This window comes from Palaemon carinicauda, chromosome 13 (assembly GCF_036898095.1).
Source record: "Palaemon carinicauda isolate YSFRI2023 chromosome 13, ASM3689809v2, whole genome shotgun sequence".
NCBI lineage: Eukaryota > Metazoa > Arthropoda > Malacostraca > Decapoda > Palaemonidae > Palaemon > Palaemon carinicauda.
The window spans coordinates 119,011,625-119,030,829 of NC_090737.1; the positions used below are offsets into that span (position 1 = coordinate 119,011,625).

General features: G+C 37.8%; 1 protein-coding gene and 1 long non-coding RNA gene across 3 annotated transcripts in view; one reads left to right on the forward strand and one right to left on the reverse strand.

Moving 5' to 3' along the window:
* Positions 1–18,844, forward strand: part of LOC137652042 (uncharacterized) — a 308,218-nt gene extending 289,374 nt beyond the window's left edge. The window contains exons 1-3 of one of the 2 annotated variants that reach the window (XR_011046162.1): positions 15,476–15,741; positions 17,081–17,164; positions 18,732–18,844. This is a non-coding gene — a long non-coding RNA (uncharacterized lncRNA). Of the gene's footprint in view, positions 1–15,475; positions 15,742–17,080; positions 17,165–18,731 lie in introns of those variants that run through there. The other variant, XR_011046163.1, reaches the window with a different exon arrangement.
* Positions 7,791–10,721, reverse strand: LOC137652367 (uncharacterized). The gene is made up of 2 exons (XM_068385734.1): positions 10,618–10,721; positions 7,791–10,482 (listed from the first exon to the last, which is right to left on the reverse strand). Exon 2 carries the CDS (start codon positions 9,561–9,563, stop codon positions 7,797–7,799), a length of 1,767 nt encoding a protein of 588 aa, XP_068241835.1. The 5' UTR covers positions 9,564–10,482; positions 10,618–10,721; the 3' UTR covers positions 7,791–7,796.
* Positions 18,845–19,205: the final 361 nt, after the last annotated feature.

Sequence of the window (19,205 nt, forward strand, 5' to 3'; positions counted from 1 at the left end):
AAACTGGTGCAAGTCAGTATCCTCGACCAGTACCTCTGTAACTCAAATAGCTGACTTCCTTTTATACCTGAGGAAAGAAAGATCTCTTTCAGCTCCCACTATCAAGGGTTACAGAAGCATGTTGGCATCAGTCTTCCGTCACAGAGGCTTAGATCTTTCCAACAACAAAGATCTACAGGACCCCCTTAAGTCTTTTGAGACCACGAAGGAGCGTCGTTTGGCTACACCTGGTTGGAATTTAGACGTGGTACTAAGATTCCTCATGTCAGAAAGGTTCGAGCCACTACAATCAGCCTCCTTTAAAGATCTCACTTTAAAGACTCTTTTCCTGGTTTGCTTAGCCACAGCTAAAAGAGTCAGTGAGATTCACGCCTTCAGCAGGAACATCGGATTTTCATCTGAAACGGCTACATGTTCTTTACAACTTGGTTTTCTAGCCAAAAACGAGCTACCTTCTCGTCCTTGGCCGAAATCGTTCGATATTCCAAGCCTATCAAATATGGTTGGAAATTAACTAGAAAGAGTCTTATGCCCTGTTAGAGCTCTTAAGTTCTATTTAAGACGAACTAAACCTTTACGAGGACAGTCAGAAGCTTTATGGTGTTCTGTTAAGAAACCATCTTTGCCTATGTCAAAGAATGCTTTATCCTATTTTATCAGACTGTTAATACGAGAAGCTCATTCCCATCTGAGTGAGGAAGACCAAGCTTTGCTGAAGGTAAGGACACATGAAGTTAGAGCTGTCGCAACTTCAGTGGCCTTTAAACAAAATAGATCTCTGCGAAGTATAATGGACGCAACCTATTGGAGAAGCAAGTCAGTGTTTGCGTCTTTTTATCTTAAAGATGTCCAGTCTCTTTGTAGCGGGATGTATACAAAACACAACCCCCACACCCTTGATCACTCTTACTTCCAAAATATCCCACAACACAAACTTTCCCCTTACTTTACTTTAAACTAGACTCTTGGACAGAAGGAAAATGAAAACAAAACATAGCCTTAAAACTATATGAACGCAACCAAAAACAGAACACATATCATTAAACTGACTTAACACTAGAACAAATCACTTATCACCAAACCATCCACCATATGCCATAACCCAGGAACAATCACAATTTATCATAAATTCAATAGACAAAAAAAACACACAAAATTCGCTGTATATATCGGTGCGTGATGGTACCGAAAACTCGCCAACAATCGAAAAAACAATATCCTTTTAATGTACCCAACACCGTCAGTCCACGCACAGTACCAAAAGCACACTTAAGACTAAATAAATTACTTAATACTAAACACCAATCATATTCTGCAACACAAAAAATTAATGCCAAACCAAGAGAACCTCTTGGTTCACACGCAACAGTCCTTAAGCAAGTTGTAGCCTACTGGCACTGGCCAACACTATCGTACGGCCAATTCGACTATGCAATCTTATGCGGTGGTCGTCGTTATCAATTGTCGTGAGAGAAATCCGTATTTTATAGCCGGGTCATCAACGTTCAAAAATTCTGTATTTCAGCAGTCTATTCCTATATTCATTGTCCGGTCCGGGTCGTCATCATCAAGCTAATCATATACAATATACACACGGCTGGCAAACACCACCTTCCAGGCCAAACTAAAACTCCAAGGAGTATAAAGGAATCCAAAGGAGGAACTACGGCCTGCAAATAAAAAGAAAAAAACGCTTACGAAAACTCCTAACTAAACTAAACTATCGTACTATAATCAAAGATAAACAATAAACTTTCTATCACTCATGAACGCGCCTAACAAAAATAAATAAAAACAGTACTTACTCAGAATATAAAAAAAAGCTTCACAGCCGGCTTTCGAAGAGCAAAAAAAATACACAGCCGACTCCTTCTATCGTTTGATATCCAATGCTTTCGCCCAAGACATTCATCACCACCCTATCCTAGCTAAAAAAGTAAACAAACAACCTCAATTATACCAACAATCTTTCCAACTTCAAACAATCATTCGCTAATTACCCCTTTTTCTTCAGCGCGCACCGCGGACACACAAACACACGCACACACAACCACACACAGCCTACTCTCTTGCGCACGCGCGATCTAGCAAACTAAAGCAAATTAAATTCTTTTTCTTTCTTTCTTTCTTTTTCTCTCTCTCTCTCTCTCTCTCTCTCTCTCTCCTCTCTCTCTCTCTCTCTCTCTCTCTCTCTCTCTCTCACAAAACTATGCAAATAAACACTTTCTTTCTCTCTCTCTCTCTCTCACAAAACTAAGCAAATAAACGCTTTCTTTCTCTTGCGGTTTGACAAAACTAAGTAAATAAACACCCACACTCACTCTCTCTCTCTCTCTCTCTCTCTCTCTCTCTCTCTCTAATGACAAAGCTATAGCAAATAAAATGTCTCGATTCAACAATACTAAAACAACTCTCTCTCTCTCTCTCTCTCTCTCTCTCTCTCTGAGACAAACTAAAGCCAATACTGTAAACAATTTCTCTCTCTCTCTCTCTCTCTCTCTCTCTCTCTCTCTCTCACAAAACTTAAATAAACACTCTCTCTCTCTCTCTCTCTCTCTCTCTCTCTCTCTCTCTCTCTCTCTCTCTCTGATTTGGCAAACAAAAAATAAATCAAATTAAAATTAATCCTCCACATTCCTCCCCCCTTACTTTGCCAAATCCTCACACAACACTTACCTATTTTCTTATTACCCAGTCGCAGTCTGGAACAGGGCCTCGGCTTCGGGTAACTGGGCCTTCATATACCTGCACTCTCTCATTCACTTCTTCCATGTCGTTTTCATTCAACGTACTATTACGATTCCCGTCTATGCTCTGCTCGTCTAAGATATCATTCACTATTTCATCTACCTCAGTTTCATCTGGCCCGAAAATCCCACTAATTTCTGTCAACAATTCATCCATTACATCTAAACCATTTTCTACTTTAACAAAAGAATCATTCATACTGCTTATCATTCTCCTATCTTTCATTCTCGTGTCCGTCATACGTTCTCTTGCCTCATCTAACGAAAAACCACACACACTATAAGTATCATTCATACTCATCCAAGTTTCATCTGTATTAATGCATTTATCTTCCATACTCACCTGTACATTTACACCCTTGTCCTGCTTATTCTGATTCCCGCCTACAACTACAAAATTTTCCCGCCTTTTATCCCCAGTAAAATTCTCAGACTTCTTTTTCCTTCCATACTCTACTAACACCAATTGCTTATCTTCTAAACCTAATGCCTCACACATACTCGGTTCATACTTGTTCGTTTTAAGCCATTTAGTCATACCATTCTCCTGAATATATCTTGGTACCTCCTTCCATTTCCGCAACTGATTGTGGTGTGCCCTAACCTTTTCCACACTACCATCCACACTTACTTTACCTAAAACATAACTCAACCCACTAGAACCAACATCTAACACCTCATATGGACCTTCAAACTTATCACGTACCTTATTGACATTCATTCTTCCCTTTTCAATTACTTCTTTTAACACTTTCTCTCCCACTTTGTAGCTTTCAAACCTCTCATTTGCTTTCTTCCAAACATCTCTATCATTCTCGGACACACTCAATCTCGGTCTTACTATCTTTTCAAAATTCAACACAAACTTACACGGAGACATACCAGTACTCTTGTGCACCGTCGCATTATACGCCCACAACGCACGCCCAACATATAAATCCCAATCATTATCACATGTACTCATCATCCGCAAAATTTCTGTTAAGGTTCTTACAGTCCTTTCAGCCAAACCATTCGCACTTGGCATATACGGAGTCGAATACACATGTTCAATGCCCCATTCTCTCAACATCTGCTCAAACTCCCATCCAACAAACTCCGGACCATTGTCACTTAACATCTTCGCAGGCTTGCACACACTCATTGGCAACATCACTTGACTTACCATTCTCGCTACAGTCTCACTTCTTTTATTCTTGATGGGCACGGCATACGCAAACTTGCTCATATGATCGACCATGACAATCATTCCCACATGTCTTCTCGCAGTCACAGGCAACGAAACACAATCAATCACAAACATCTCAAATGGCTCTTTCATACGTAACCTCAAAATAGGCGGACTTGCATGCATGCTCTGATACTTCCCCTTCTGACAATCCTCACAAGTGGTCGCTACATCCCTACAAATTTGACTCAACCCAGGCGTAAACAACCTCTCTCGCATGCATTCCCACAATTTATTCTTCCCCATATGCCCATACCTGTCATGCACTACCATACACATACTTACAGCTGCATGCATTGGAAATACAGGAACATATATATCTTCATCCATTCCCCTATGCAAAAAATACACAATATTCTTACAAACAACAAATCTTTTAACAACTTTCTTATACGCTTCCAAATCACACGGCCATTCTTCCACCCTAATACCTTTTAAAATACATTCACGTAACCTATTTATCTCTAAACATTCACCTTGCATTTCTTCCACCTCCTCTTTGCTCAACAAATCATCTTCACTTTTTGCAATATCAATCATGCCAACAAAATTTGCCATGAATACACTATTATCCTCAATTACTATTAACTTGCAGCCATTCTTTGAAAGCAAACCTTTACCAACATCAACTGACACATGGTGCAACCTCAAAAAATCTATTCCCATCAAAAAACAACTAGGCATTTCATTCTCTCCCATTACAATAAAATTATGTTCAACTTCCATACTCCCTAGTTTCACTTTCAACCTCACTTCTTCCCAAACAAGTAAACTTCCCTGACCTATTCCATGAATTCTCACACTCGTACACTGTCTTTTCACTTCCCAATTGTACCTCTCAATTTCCCTGATAACCGACTCATTTACTAATGACACTTGAGCACCTGTATCAATTAAACTACAATATTCATTCTCATTTATATTCACATACGTCATCATCCTTCCTTTTACACCATGCATACATACATTTACTCTCCTTTCAATTCTGTCACTCACTTCACCAATATGTTCATCATCATGTTCACTGTCCTCTATACCCCCATATCTTAGGTTAAGGTCACTTGCACCATTATCCTTCTCGCTCAACAATTTGCAACATTCCTCCTTACATTGAATCCTCAAGATATATTCCCTATCATTCTCCTTACATGCCCTATATTCCATCGGTCGATTCCATCCAAAATACAAATACACAGTTACACCATACAACATACTTACCACCATTAATATCTTTGATAATACTTCCCCTTCTAGTACACTACTCTCCTCCTCATATACCATTTCTTTTGACACTTCATTCATCACCCTTCTTTTAAGCTCGCCTACGCTACCTGGTATTTCCGTATCTAACCCCTCTTGTATTAACTTACTTAAACCCATTAGGATACACTTATATACCATATCTTCCCCTTCACAACTCTGCTCCACAACTAAACCTTCAGGCAACCTTTCAGAATTCAGATTACTCGCTTTATCTTCCATCCTCCCATGCATCCTCGACATCGCATCTGCTATCACATTCTTATTTCCCGGTACATATTCTAACCTAAAATCAAATTAATTCAAATCCTCTATGGTCCTAGCAACCCTTGCATTCACACACTCTTTCCTTATCATGTACACTAGGGGCTGATGGTCAGTACGCACAATGAATTTTACACCATACAAAAATACTTTCAATGCTTTCACACAAAATCGTATTGCAGCCAATTCCCTGTCAATCGTCGAATACTTCCGCTCAGCTTTATTAAACGCTTTACTAACATACGCTATTACTCTCAATTGCTCTTCTCCATTTACTCTCTGCATTTGAACCAAACAACCACCCATACTAACCCCACTCGCATCCGTATACAACTCTAGCATACTCGCATTTTCACTGTAGTCTGGAAATGCCAAAGTGACGTCTTTCGCGGCCTCTTCCTTCAACCTTTCAAACGCTTCTATCATCCGATCATCCCATTTTAATTTTGTACTATTCCTTTTACCCGTCCATTCATTCAAAGGCTTCCCTATACCTGAACAATCTCTAACAAACTTGCGCCCAAACTCAACCAAACCAAGAAAACCACGCAACTCACGCACAGTCCGGGGACGTGGAAATTCTCGTACCTTATTCACAAACTTGTCACTCTTCCTTATACCAGATTCACCCACTACATGCCCAAGAAATTCCACCTCCCTGGACAACCATGTACACTTCTCAAGCTTAATTTTCACACCAACTTCAATTAACCGCCTCAACACTGCCTCAAGCAACCGCATATGTTCCTCAACAGTCTCGCTCGCAATCAGAATATCATCTATAAAAACAGTCACCTTCTGTCGATCGAAACCAGCCAATACAACATTCATCGCTCTTTGGAAGGCAGCAGGCGCATTAGCAAGGCCAAAACTCAACCTTTTAAATTGAAAGTGACAATTTGTACTTGAAAATGCGGTAATGGGCCTGCTCCCCTCTGCCAGAGGCATCTGATAATAGCCCCGCACCAAATCTAATTTAGTAAAAACTTTCATTCCATGCATCTTATAAACACAATCAGACACCACATTCATTGGAAAACGTTCTTTAACAGTCACCTCATTCACCTTCCTATAATCAATACACATACGTAAACTTCCATCCGGCTTTCGTACAGGGACAATAGGGCTATTCCAGGCACTCTCACTCCTTTCTATAACACCCATACGCTCTAATTCCTGACACTGCTCCTCTATCTCCTTGGCAATAGGCGGAGAAAAATGCCTGGGACGCTGATATATGGGGGTATCATCACTGAGAACTATTTTAAATTCTGGCAGGTCTGACCCCCCACAATCATCGTCACCGAGACTCACAACTCTCCGCTTATCCCATAACATCTTAAGCAATCGTTCCCTTTCGACCTCACTTATACTCTCATCTAACTTAATTCTTCCTTTCAACGTATCGTAATCCCAATCGTCATCGTTCTTTACCTTACCAGACATCACCTGTCTCGCCTTAACATATCTTCCATCCTCTACATTAATCAGTGTATACATACATCCCATGCAATCGCCTTCACGTATTCCACGTACTCTCTTCCTCCTAACACTCTGCAACAACCTTACATACACCTTGGGTTCTTGCATATTCATAACACCATCATATATATACGCACTCGTTTTCACCAAATTACCTGCTTCCATACCTTCCACTACATATTCATCCTTGTCACTATTTGAAATTCCCAGACTGCTCGGCCATGCAACTTTTACACTAATAACCTCACCTTTCTTACCCGATAACTTTACACTTTCCTTTGCTACCAACGGCACTCCCTTCCACACCTTCGTACTCACTCTGCCGTCTTCCTTTAAATAAAATTCCCCACAAATATTACCTTTAACCTTTATTTCAATCATATTCACACTTGGATGTACAATCATACCACATTTTTTCAAAAATTTATACCCAAGCAGTACGTCATATTTCTCATTCGCTCCCTCGACCACGTAAAAATCATTATCCTCCATCATCAACCCCCCAATCATAACATTTTCCCGCAACTTTCCTTGCACAGGCATACGCAAATTACCAATACCTTTTACTTCACCCTTACATCCCTTAAATTCACAAACCTCTTTTACCTTATCATATGCATTCCTAAACATTAAATTGACACCACAACCAGTATCAATCAAACCAACCAACTCTACACCATTAAAAATCAATTTCACACTCATGCAATCATGTGCTCTTTCTCCCATCACATCTTCATGCAATAAACCCTCACGAACATGCATCACATTCACTCCCCACACACACGAGGACTCACCCAGCTGAACCCTCTGATTAATTAGTTTCCCGAACATCCTGGCTGACTTGATCCCTTATTCCTACAAACCCTAGCTACATGCCCATCTGCACCACATTCAGTACACTTACCCCGCGGCTCCTTGCACATTCTAGCATAATGACCATCCTTACCACAATTACCACAAATTACATTCATACGATTATTACGGCATCCACTCGCTATGTGTCCAGTCATACCACACCGATAACACTTAACCACTTTCTCTTTCTTACAGTCGCTAATACGATGCCCTGTCTCTCCACACCCGAAACATGCTCCTAATGCCCATCTACACTCGTTCTTTTTATGTCCTACTTTCCCACACCTATAACACCTCTCTTCACGGATACCACTACCTAACCTAACTTGCTGCGTACTAGCACTTCTATCTCTCCAAACTTGATTTCCCTGTCTAAACCCGTCATTTCTCGGAATGGGTATTCCTACATTACTCACCCTAACACTTCTATCTACTACACTATCAGCTGCCCTCATTGGCCCTCTCATAACAGCATCTCTAAAACTACCAAATTCTGGCACACATTCCTCCATTCCAGTTCTTACACTCACAGATTTACTTTCTTTCATACACCTATCCAACTCGTAATCCTCAACTATCTCTAAAATATCATCCCAAGTTAATCTCTCTCTAGTCCACCTCATTTTCTCCTTCCGTTTCAAATTAATAAACTCACACACACTCTCTGGTACTGTACCCAAAAACTTCTTCATTAGTTCCTTATTTTCATTTATTCCTTCGTCCCCATACTTCTTTCTAGCCAATGTTTCTAACCGACATACATACATCGAGATTGCTTCACCCACCTTCATTCGTGCTTCATCAAAATCATTTTTTCGCTTATACCTAACACTACCTTTCATACGTTTTACCTGTTCAATTATCCTATTCTTTACACTTTCATACTCAACCTCTCCTACACTCATTATCACCCCATACATCGTCAACAAATATCCTGACAAAAATTCTCCCAACTCCCTAGCCCAAACTCTCTTACTATCCCCATACTTAGCCTGACAAAACTTTTCATATTCCCTAAAGAAGTCATATACATTCCTACTGCTATGTTCATTAAACCTTTCACACCTAGGAACCTCTCTCATAAACACTGTCTTACAAACTTCCTCTACTTCATTCTCACTACTATCTTCACTGTCTACTCCCTTCTTGTTGCCTTCTTCTTCATTTGAATACAATGAATCTAGTTCTACACTCAAAGTCCTATCTTTAACTATTCCCTTCTTAACCTTTTTCTTACTTACCACCTTCACCCATTCATGATCATCCTCACTCACACCCTGACCTTTCTTCTTTTCTTTCGTCACATTTTCTTTACCTTTCTTCTCCTTCCTATTACCCTTCGTTCCAATCTTACTATGTCTAGGCCCTTTACTTTCAATATCACTATCACTACCTTCCCCATTATCACTTACCCTATCCTCTTCCACCATCAACCCGTTACCAGAAGCAGAAGCCACTCCTCCGACTGCACCTTCACCTATGACAGTTTTCATCATCCCCATTACTTGCCCCATCATAGCTTCCATTCGTTTCTCATTTTCTCGCATCCTCATCTCAACACCCTCTTCCACTCTCTCTACAGTTCCCTGAAGTTCCCTAAGTTTCCTTTGCATCTCCTCATTCTCACTACTTAACCTCGCATTCTCCAACAACAACCTCTCCTCTCGCTCATTAGACAACCGCAATTCCTCCTTTAAAATATACAACTGTTCTTCCAGTTCCTCCATTTCGATACCATTAATATTTCAAGTAATTCCAAAACCTATTTACCCTTGTCCAACAGTCCAGTTTCAATCCCACCTTCAACAGTCGTCCCTGTTCGGGCGCCAAATTTATGTAGCGGGATGTATACAAAACACAACCCCCACACCCTTGATCACTCTTACTTCCAAAATATCCCACAACACAAACTTTCCCCTTACTTTACTTTAAACTAGACTCTTGGACAGAAGGAAAATGAAAACAAAACATAGCCTTAAAACTATATGAACGCAACCAAAAACAGAACACATATCATTAAACTGACTTAACACTAGAACAAATCACTTATCACCAAACCATCCACCATATGCCATAACCCAGGAACAATCACAATTTATCATAAATTCAATAGACAAAAAAAACACACAAAATTCGCTGTATATATCGGTGCGTGATGGTACCGAAAACTCGCCAACAATCGAAAAAACAATATCCTTTTAATGTACCCAACACCGTCAGTCCACGCACAGTACCAAAAGCACACTTAAGACTAAATAAATTACTTAATACTAAACACCAATCATATTCTGCAACACAAAAAATTAATGCCAAACCAAGAGAACCTCTTGGTTCACACGCAACAGTCCTTAAGCAAGTTGTAGCCTACTGGCACTGGCCAACACTATCGTACGGCCAATTCGACTATGCAATCTTATGCGGTGGTCGTCGTTATCAATTGTCGTGAGAGAAATCCGTATTTTATAGCCGGGTCATCAACGTTCAAAAATTCTGTATTTCAGCAGTCTATTCCTATATTCATTGTCCGGTCCGGGTCGTCATCATCAAGCTAATCATATACAATATACACACGGCTGGCAAACACCACCTTCCAGGCCAAACTAAAACTCCAAGGAGTATAAAGGAATCCAAAGGAGGAACTACGGCCTGCAAATAAAAAGAAAAAAACGCTTACGAAAACTCCTAACTAAACTAAACTATCGTACTATAATCAAAGATAAACAATAAACTTTCTATCACTCATGAACGCGCCTAACAAAAATAAATAAAAACAGTACTTACTCAGAATATAAAAAAAAGCTTCACAGCCGGCTTTCGAAGAGCAAAAAAAATACACAGCCGACTCCTTCTATCGTTTGATATCCAATGCTTTCGCCCAAGACATTCATCACCACCCTATCCTAGCTAAAAAAGTAAACAAACAACCTCAATTATACCAACAATCTTTCCAACTTCAAACAATCATTCGCTAATTACCCCTTTTTCTTCAGCGCGCACCGCGGACACACAAACACACGCACACACAACCACACACAGCCTACTCTCTTGCGCACGCGCGATCTAGCAAACTAAAGCAAATTAAATTCTTTTTCTTTCTTTCTTTCTTTTTCTCTCTCTCTCTCTCTCTCTCTCTCTCTCTCTCTCTCTCTCTCTCTCTCTCTCTCTCTCTCTCACAAAACTATGCAAATAAACACTTTCTTTCTCTCTCTCTCTCTCTCACAAAACTAAGCAAATAAACGCTTTCTTTCTCTTGCGGTTTGACAAAACTAAGTAAATAAACACCCACACTCACTCTCTCTCTCTCTCTCTCTCTCTCTCTCTCTAATGACAAAGCTATAGCAAATAAAATGTCTCGATTCAACAATACTAAAACAACTCTCTCTCTCTCTCTCTCTCTCTCTCTCCTGATTTGGCAAACAAAAAATAAATCAAATTAAAATTAATCCTCCACATCTTTACGAGAACTGCTACACCCTGGGACCATTCGTAGCAGCGAGTGCAGTAGTGGGTGAGGGCTCAACCACTACATTCCCCTAATTCCATAACCTTTTTAATCTTTCTCTTGAAATGTTTTTATTGTTGTTTTTTGGGTTGTCCGGAAGGCTAAGAAGCCTTTCGCATCCTGGTTGATTTGGCGGGTGGTCAAATTCTTTTCTTGAGAAGCGCCTAGATTAGAGGTTTTGATGAGGTCCTGTAGTATGGGTTGCAACCCTTGATACTTCAGCTCCTAGGGGTCGCTCAGCATCCTAAGAGGATCGCGAGGCTCCGTAAGGAAGACGTACTTAAAAAGGCAGAGTAATTGTTCAAGTCGACTTCCTTACCAGGTACTTATTTATTTTATGTTTGTTATTATGATAACTGCTAAAATGAAATAAAAAATCCTTAGCTCATAATAATGTAAACATTTATTGCTGGTCTCTACCCACCCCCCTGGGTGTGAATCAGCTTATATAATCACCGGCTAAGTTAAATATTGAAAAATGTTATTTTTATAATAAAATAAATTTTTGAATATACTTACCCGGTGATTATATATTAAAGGACCCTCCCTTCCTCCCCAATAGAGACGCAGTGGACCGAGGCGAAAATTGAGTTCTTTGTTTACAATGAGTACTGAGTACCTGCACGACAGATGGGGCTGTTGAAGTACACCCCCTACCTGCATAGCGATCGCTGGCGGATTTTTAACGTAGAGTTTTCTGTCGAGCAGCAGAGCTGCAGCTTATATAATCACCGGTTAAGTATATTCAAAAATTTATTTTATTATAAAAATAACATTTTTCCAATAATTTTCTGTCTTAGCCTTTAGTGGGTCAAAAATCCTAATACAGTACTGAAATACCCATTGATTATTTATTTAACTGGGCAAGGGATAATTTGGAACCTATTCTTTAAGTTTCACTACCTGAATGGAGAGAACCTTGAGATTAGCAGAACCTTTCAGTGAATTTCAACAAGAGGCTATAATAGAATAAACCATAACGAAGTTGGTAAATTGAACCGAATTAGTAAGACCTCACATTTGAGATTTTGAGACAAGTAATATTTCACGTTTGAAATATTCAAATGTGGAGGATCTCAACTGCCCATTACAGCTGTAAGGTGTCAAAAGTGCACCTCATGTTATGTATTGTAGGCATGATAGTATTTCAGGGTATTTGCAATGTTCTTTCTGTCCCTAGCTGCACTTGCCTTATATCCTTCTGATTTATTAACATTATCACTTATTTTTCATTTTCCTGTACAGCCTATTAACCTTTACTTCATATTGTAACGGCAGAGTTTCCCCCCCCCCCCCCCCCCCGTTGCATTTGGAAGCGGAAGAGCCTCACAAGCCCCAGTTAAGTTATATAGCCCAAATAAGTAACTGTCCAAAAAATAAAGTAGCCCATTACTCTCCTCACATTTAATATTGGAGCTGTGTTCAGTTAATGTTTTTTATATCCTTTCTTCGCTAGTTTCTCTTCCCATTTTTCCATGAACTTCTCATCCTAGTCCTCACCAGTTTCTGTTCCCATTATTCACAATTATTTCTCATTTTTCACAAATTTCTTTTCCCCTCTTCTGTACTTACAGAAAGAACTTTGTTCTATATGTTTTAGAAATCTAGAACAGAAACAAGGTAGCCTAAAGTTTTTCTTTCAAGATTTTCTTATTTAAAAGTATTGACTCGAATAGTAGTGTTCCGAGAATTTGCACTTTGGAACCAAGGCCTCACAAATGACATTCCATGCTCTGCTTTGCTAAAATTTTATCATTATATTATTAGTTATTACATATTTTACATCACTTGTATTAGATGGAGTTTACTGATAATATTTTTGCCCCCTTTTTATAGAGATCTATTATACTTAATACACATTGAAATGTTTTGTGTGATTATTCTATATTCAATTTAGGGGCACTTTCTATATATTTTGTTTCTTTGTTTGCAGGTTTGTTACTACAGAAGAAAAAATCTGAAAAGAACAATCATTGCCCAACATACAAGAAACAGTTTGTATTAACGAAACCTTCCCCAGGTGGGACTGCTCACAGCATTCTAAGAAATGGATCTGAAATTCAGAAGGATATTGATGATGAGGGTTAGAAAATTCACTATTGGGTACATATCATATGTGACCGGTATAATATGCCAAATTTCTCCCGCTGTCGGGTGTAAGGACGTCTTGAGAATAAATACAGCTCAAAATTGATCTGTGGCAACTGTGCAAGAAATTATGGGAAAAAATTAGAAAAGAAAAACGAGAAACAGATTGTACGGCCAATTCAATTGCAGAGATAAGGATAGTAGAAAATAGTCATGGATATTTATTTTGTATTGAAGATCTTTGCAAATATTTACTCAGTTGGTAAAAAGAAAAGTCAAATCAGAGATGATAAAGGAGAAGCTTTTGATACACCAACTAATGCGAAGTCAAGGCTTAATAGCTTTTCAGCTATTCTTTCCTATTTCAAAATTGTGTACAGTATATCAGATGAAAAATTGTTGCTTTTTTATCTCTACACTGGCTCTCTCCTCTTAGAATTAAGAAAACTTGGATAATGAGTTTATAATTTAGAGGTAAAATTCAGATGCCAAGATCATTGAATTTATTTCATCGTAGTTTATATATATATACTTCCAAATTCAAGTGTTAATGCCTTTGATATTGAGGAGTTTGGTTTTCTCTTGGAATTGACATGGCTACAGTAAAGGTTTACAACTTTAGTTGACCATAACCAGGCAATCATAATATAGTATAGTAGTTTTCAGTCGTCTCTGTAGTCTATCAATATGGAATAAGAAAGGATTATTTGATCTGGTTCTTAGTGACATAACCAATAGTTTCTGATTTTTGTGTAAAGGAATTGTCATCTCTCCAGTGCACAATTCTTACATAATTTAGATAATTGTTTTTGAAAAACAGGTTAAGAAAATAGTTTATCATAGAAATTAGGTTTGACAATAATTCAGATGCCAAAGATCAGTAGAAAAGGAATTTCCACTGAAAAAGCAATTAGATTGAAGTGAGAAACTTGGGCATAATCAAGAGACATTATAATTATTTTCTACGACAGATGTGTAGGACAGATTATGTTCCATCTGGCAAGAATGACATATCACAGGATAAGGAGCACCAAGAAATGTCAAAATTCTTATAAACTAGTGGAAAGGGGCAAATCATTATGGCTTCAAGAACTTTACAAGCTGCTTCATGACATAAATAACCTCTAGATATTCCATGAAAGCATACAGTTGATAACAGATTAATGAAATAATACCAAATATTTGTGACGAAGTGGGCATGTCAATTCCGGCCATCAAAGGAGTCCGTGCAGCCTTGGGCCAAGTCTTCCTTCTTAAGGGCATTGATCTGGGTGCCTCTAGGCACATATCTATGCTCATCAGGAGCTTCGAACAAGCTTGCCCTCCGCAGGCCTCCAGGGTGCCCTTTTTTCCTTTCCCTGCTCGGAGATAACCCCACATACAACCCGAAGAAGATACGTCTCTACAACTTCGCCACAGGACTCAGCATCATGGAATTTTTTAAAGGGTAAGTACTTAGACACTAACATGAGCTCTTTGTGTAGTTTTCCCTACGTTTCGTTTTCCGTATATATTTTGCAACCTAGTTCACGTCTAGGTTCCTGGACGTCCAGTTAGCTTGGTCTGAAGTTCAGGAAGACACTCCCACCTCCTAAAGTGTAAGTCTCCTAAGAAAGTAGTTCGAGGCAAGTCTCTGCGTTGGAACAAATCACAAATTTTAAGTAATTTGTATTTTTCCTAACATACTTACCGAGAACTACTTTAGGGTAATGGCCCTCCCTACCTTCCCCGAGTGCCTTACTGCCCTTGAAGACCTTTTGTACCATCCACGAACTTACTGACGAGCGAGATCCAAGCTAACGCCGACCTAGCTCAGGACTACCCTCAGGGCACGTTCTCCTTACGCCTGAGTTAGTCCCCACAGAAAACAGAAGTAGGGTAGACTACACAAAACTCTGGTCGGTTGAGAGGAGATTCCAGGTACCTCCTAAGAAAGTAGTTCTCGGTAAGTATGTTAGGAAAAATACTAATTACTTAAAATTTGTGATATTTGTGAATTTTAGACAGAGTAAAGGAAAAGAAAAATGAAAAAAATTTTAATACTTTTTGTTCTTCAAGAGAATTATTAACTGCAAGCAACAAGTGAAGCTTATAGATAGAAACGCCATAGCTAAGAGTATCGACTATTTAGGAGAACATAACTTCTGGTTGAAGGATAGTTGAGCAAAATTCACCTGACTATTCAGTTAGGCGACCTAATAATGAGAAGATAAAATCCAAGATTGAAGACATTATACAAAGGGCCCACCTGTTGGACCTATAGGAACAGGACGTCCAAAATTCAATGCTGATGACGTCAAAGCTTGTTATAAATGGTGAGTGTCGTAGTACAGGATTGAATAAATTTTTAATCCTATTGCGGCTACTTAAGAGATTGTTCCCAGGCAGGGAAGATAAGGTGTGTCTATTTGAATATGCAAATCTTGAGGGTTAGAACTAGAAGGATGGTGAATTACAACGAATAATCAGTATACAATGCAAGTTTATGTTTACATTGAATTTCTGAAAGATTAAAGCTTTTAGAGAAAAAAAGTACAGAAAGTCCTCAACTTATAAACTTTATAGGTTCTGAGACGCAGTTTTTAAGTCAATTTTTTTTTTAATTTTGTCCTGTGTTAAGCTTCCCCGAATTTACATACGTACTATTTTCAGCTGCAAAATTTAACAAATAGCCCCGTTTCATATTACAAATAATATCTTGCTTACTGCATTAGATATGATATCATTTTACAGTATTTTATTATGAACTTTTGACTCGATATCTTAGATTTCCGTTGGATTTGTGTATCTCCTAATGTTCAAGTTGAGGACCTTCTAAATATTCATGAGTCACATACTGCACAATTGACATTTGATTTTGGGTGTAGTATTTTCAAAGTGCAATCGTTTCCAGGAGTAAATACCCGCTGATGAAGTGTTTTGGCATAATTAGGACATGTGCAAAATTAAATTTCTGGGTCGATCTGTGACGGCCGGTGAAAAGGGTCCTTCTTTACACTTTTCTAATATAAATCTTCCAAAACAGAAGGCCTCTCCCCAGAAATAGATTTTTCCTTCGTCAAAATCCCTTGTTCCTTACCTAAGAATTTTGAGTTTTCTTAAACTTGACAAATAGCACAGCAAGTTTTCAGGAATAGTGAACTAATGTACAGAAGATGCATTTAGTTATAATGAGTTACCCTTATTAAAAGCGGAAGTGTAGTGTCTTGAATGATAGTGAAAATAATTATTGAGATTAGATTTTTATGAGAAACTAGAAAATATTTAATTTTACATAGCTTTTGTAGTATGAAATTGCATAGTTGTTTTATATTAAAAAGAACACCTGTTTAATTCAATTGGAGAAATATTTAAACTAAAAAAGTACATACTGTAGATCTTGTAGGTAGAACTTAATGACCATTGTCATAATCTACAAAATATTCCAGTAAAATTATATCCTTTTAGAGAATGATGTCTTTAGGTACGCAAGTCAGAGCCTCTTTAATTTAAGTGTTAAGCAGGTGTTTTTATGTTTTTAAAAGTATTAAAAGTAGATTTTTCTTTAAATGTTTAGATGTGTATGAGAAAATACACTTTTAAGTGTGTTCCATACCTTTTTAGAGAGCGAAATATTGAAATGTCTTTATGCTCTTATTTTTCTTTTTCTTTCAGGCTGATCAAATCAGTAAACTAGATCTAAGAAAATGCATATCATCAGAACGCACATCTGATCATCCTGACTCTGAGAATGTTAAGGTAAGACAACGATCAAACTTGAATTTTTTTATGATTAGGAGCGAATGCAAAACCTTAAGAGGTAATTGATGGTGTAAAGCAGAATATTTAAAGTACAGAATTTGGGACCTGATATTATGCTGTAGCCTATTTGATGTTAGTCTGTGATATATCAAGATTATAAGTCTTAAAATGAAGCTACTGGCTTATATTCACTGTTAACGGAAAAGTATAAAAGGGATTTTGACGAAGGAAAAATCTATTTCTGGGAAGAGGCCTGTGACGCCCGGTGAGAAAGGTCCTTCCTTATACCTTTCCTAATATAAATCTTCCAAATATACTAGAGAAAGATAAAAGCATGGAATGCAGAGGTTACAACCCTCGCGCGAACACCTTGTAGGTGTCGTGTATTAAACAAAGGCGTGTGAAAAACCACTATTCACAGGTTGTCTTCCATTTAGATAATCCCTTCATCAATGGGGAGGGCCGTGACAGGCCCTAGAGAACATAGTTGAAGAATTCAGACTTTTGGACATGGTTAATTTGTAGGATTTGGAAAATATTGTGGATAATTGTATTGCAATTTTCAAAGGTGGTAATTTGTGTTGAGATGAGATACCAGAGGTTGGCATTTGTCTGTAAATATGACTAATTCTTGATTTAGTGCCAAAGAATATCAGTATTTTATGGTGTATCATTGATATTGAAGTAAAATCTGATTGTAGAGGAGAAGGAAACCCAACTTAGTACAGTACTAAAATAAACCTTATGATTTTCATTTTGTTAGAATTATCAAGCAAAATAATGTACATAAAGCATTATTTTTTCAGTTTATGATATCCATAAGTAAATAATGTTATATGGTATGGCATTGAGGAACCGTATATTTTCTTAGATACCTGTCTTGAGATTTTTGTTCTGATTTAGCTTCCATTGGATAAAGAGCTATGCAGGAATACTCACTGGTTATGCTAGACTTCATTTTCAGAATTTAAAAGTTTTTAAAAAAAAACTTTTGTTCAAAGTTGTGGAAATTCCAAGAACAGAAAATTGTAAGTGAACTTAAGCAAGGTCAAAATTCCATAGAAATGTAAGCAGGATGATGTTAGCAAGGGGGAAACTTTCCATTTCTTAAACTTTTAATCTGCAAGCTCTCACCTTTGCTTTGGATTATGATCCATTGCAAAGCGTCTAGAATGATATTTCTGTACCAGATACCTTGATTGATAAAATATTAACAAGGGGAATAATAATAATGACTATAATAATCCTAGTACAGTACAGAAATTTGATTAGATAAAACTCGAAAGAAAACTGCCCGTTTACAATTTTATTTGCAGTACATTGCAATCTCAGTTTTCTTTTATTGCATGTACATTTACTATAACAGACTAAATGGAAGTTAAATTAATTTCCTTCAAATGAACACTACTGATTACAGTATATCGTTTTTTTGTGGTTGTTTTAGTAATAGGAACATAATTATAAAATGTTTGAGCCCTGGTTGTTACCTAATGGTCCTTATTTACAAATATCAAATGATTTCAATGAGCATAAATGGTGAAATTAATTGTATTTCTTATTTCAGAAAATGCTTCCTTAAAAGTGAAATATTTTGGAGCTTACAAAGTCTGAAAGCATCCTGGAGAATTGTCTAGACTGAAAGGTTGTGGAAAGGGTCTGAATTTGGAAGAAAATGAGGTAAGTGTTTGATGAAATGAAAATATGCTTCTTTTGGGGGAAACTTTTTATCTTGGGTGTGATAATGATGCAAGTTTGAATGGAGTCAGAAGTACAACTTGAGTGGATTTTGTTAAAACTTTAAATGTTTTAAGTGAAGAAAATAGAATTTTACTGTAATATCCCTATTACTAGTTCTTTGGATATTTGAATATGGTTTTTCTTTAAATAAATCAAATAGTAATTACGTGAAAAATTGTTTAAGTTTTTGTGAAAGAAAAGATTTTGAATAGGGAAATTTTTGTCATCTATAATCTATTGTAATCTATTTACTTGTACTTCATCACTGATTGGGGATCAGGGCTAATGCACCATAAAAATT

Bases quoted from the DNA above. Each gene is read 5' to 3' on its own strand.
- LOC137652367 (XM_068385734.1), bottom strand. From the start codon at position 9,563: ATGGAGGAACTGGAAGAACAGTTGTATATTTTAAAGGAGGAATTGCGG.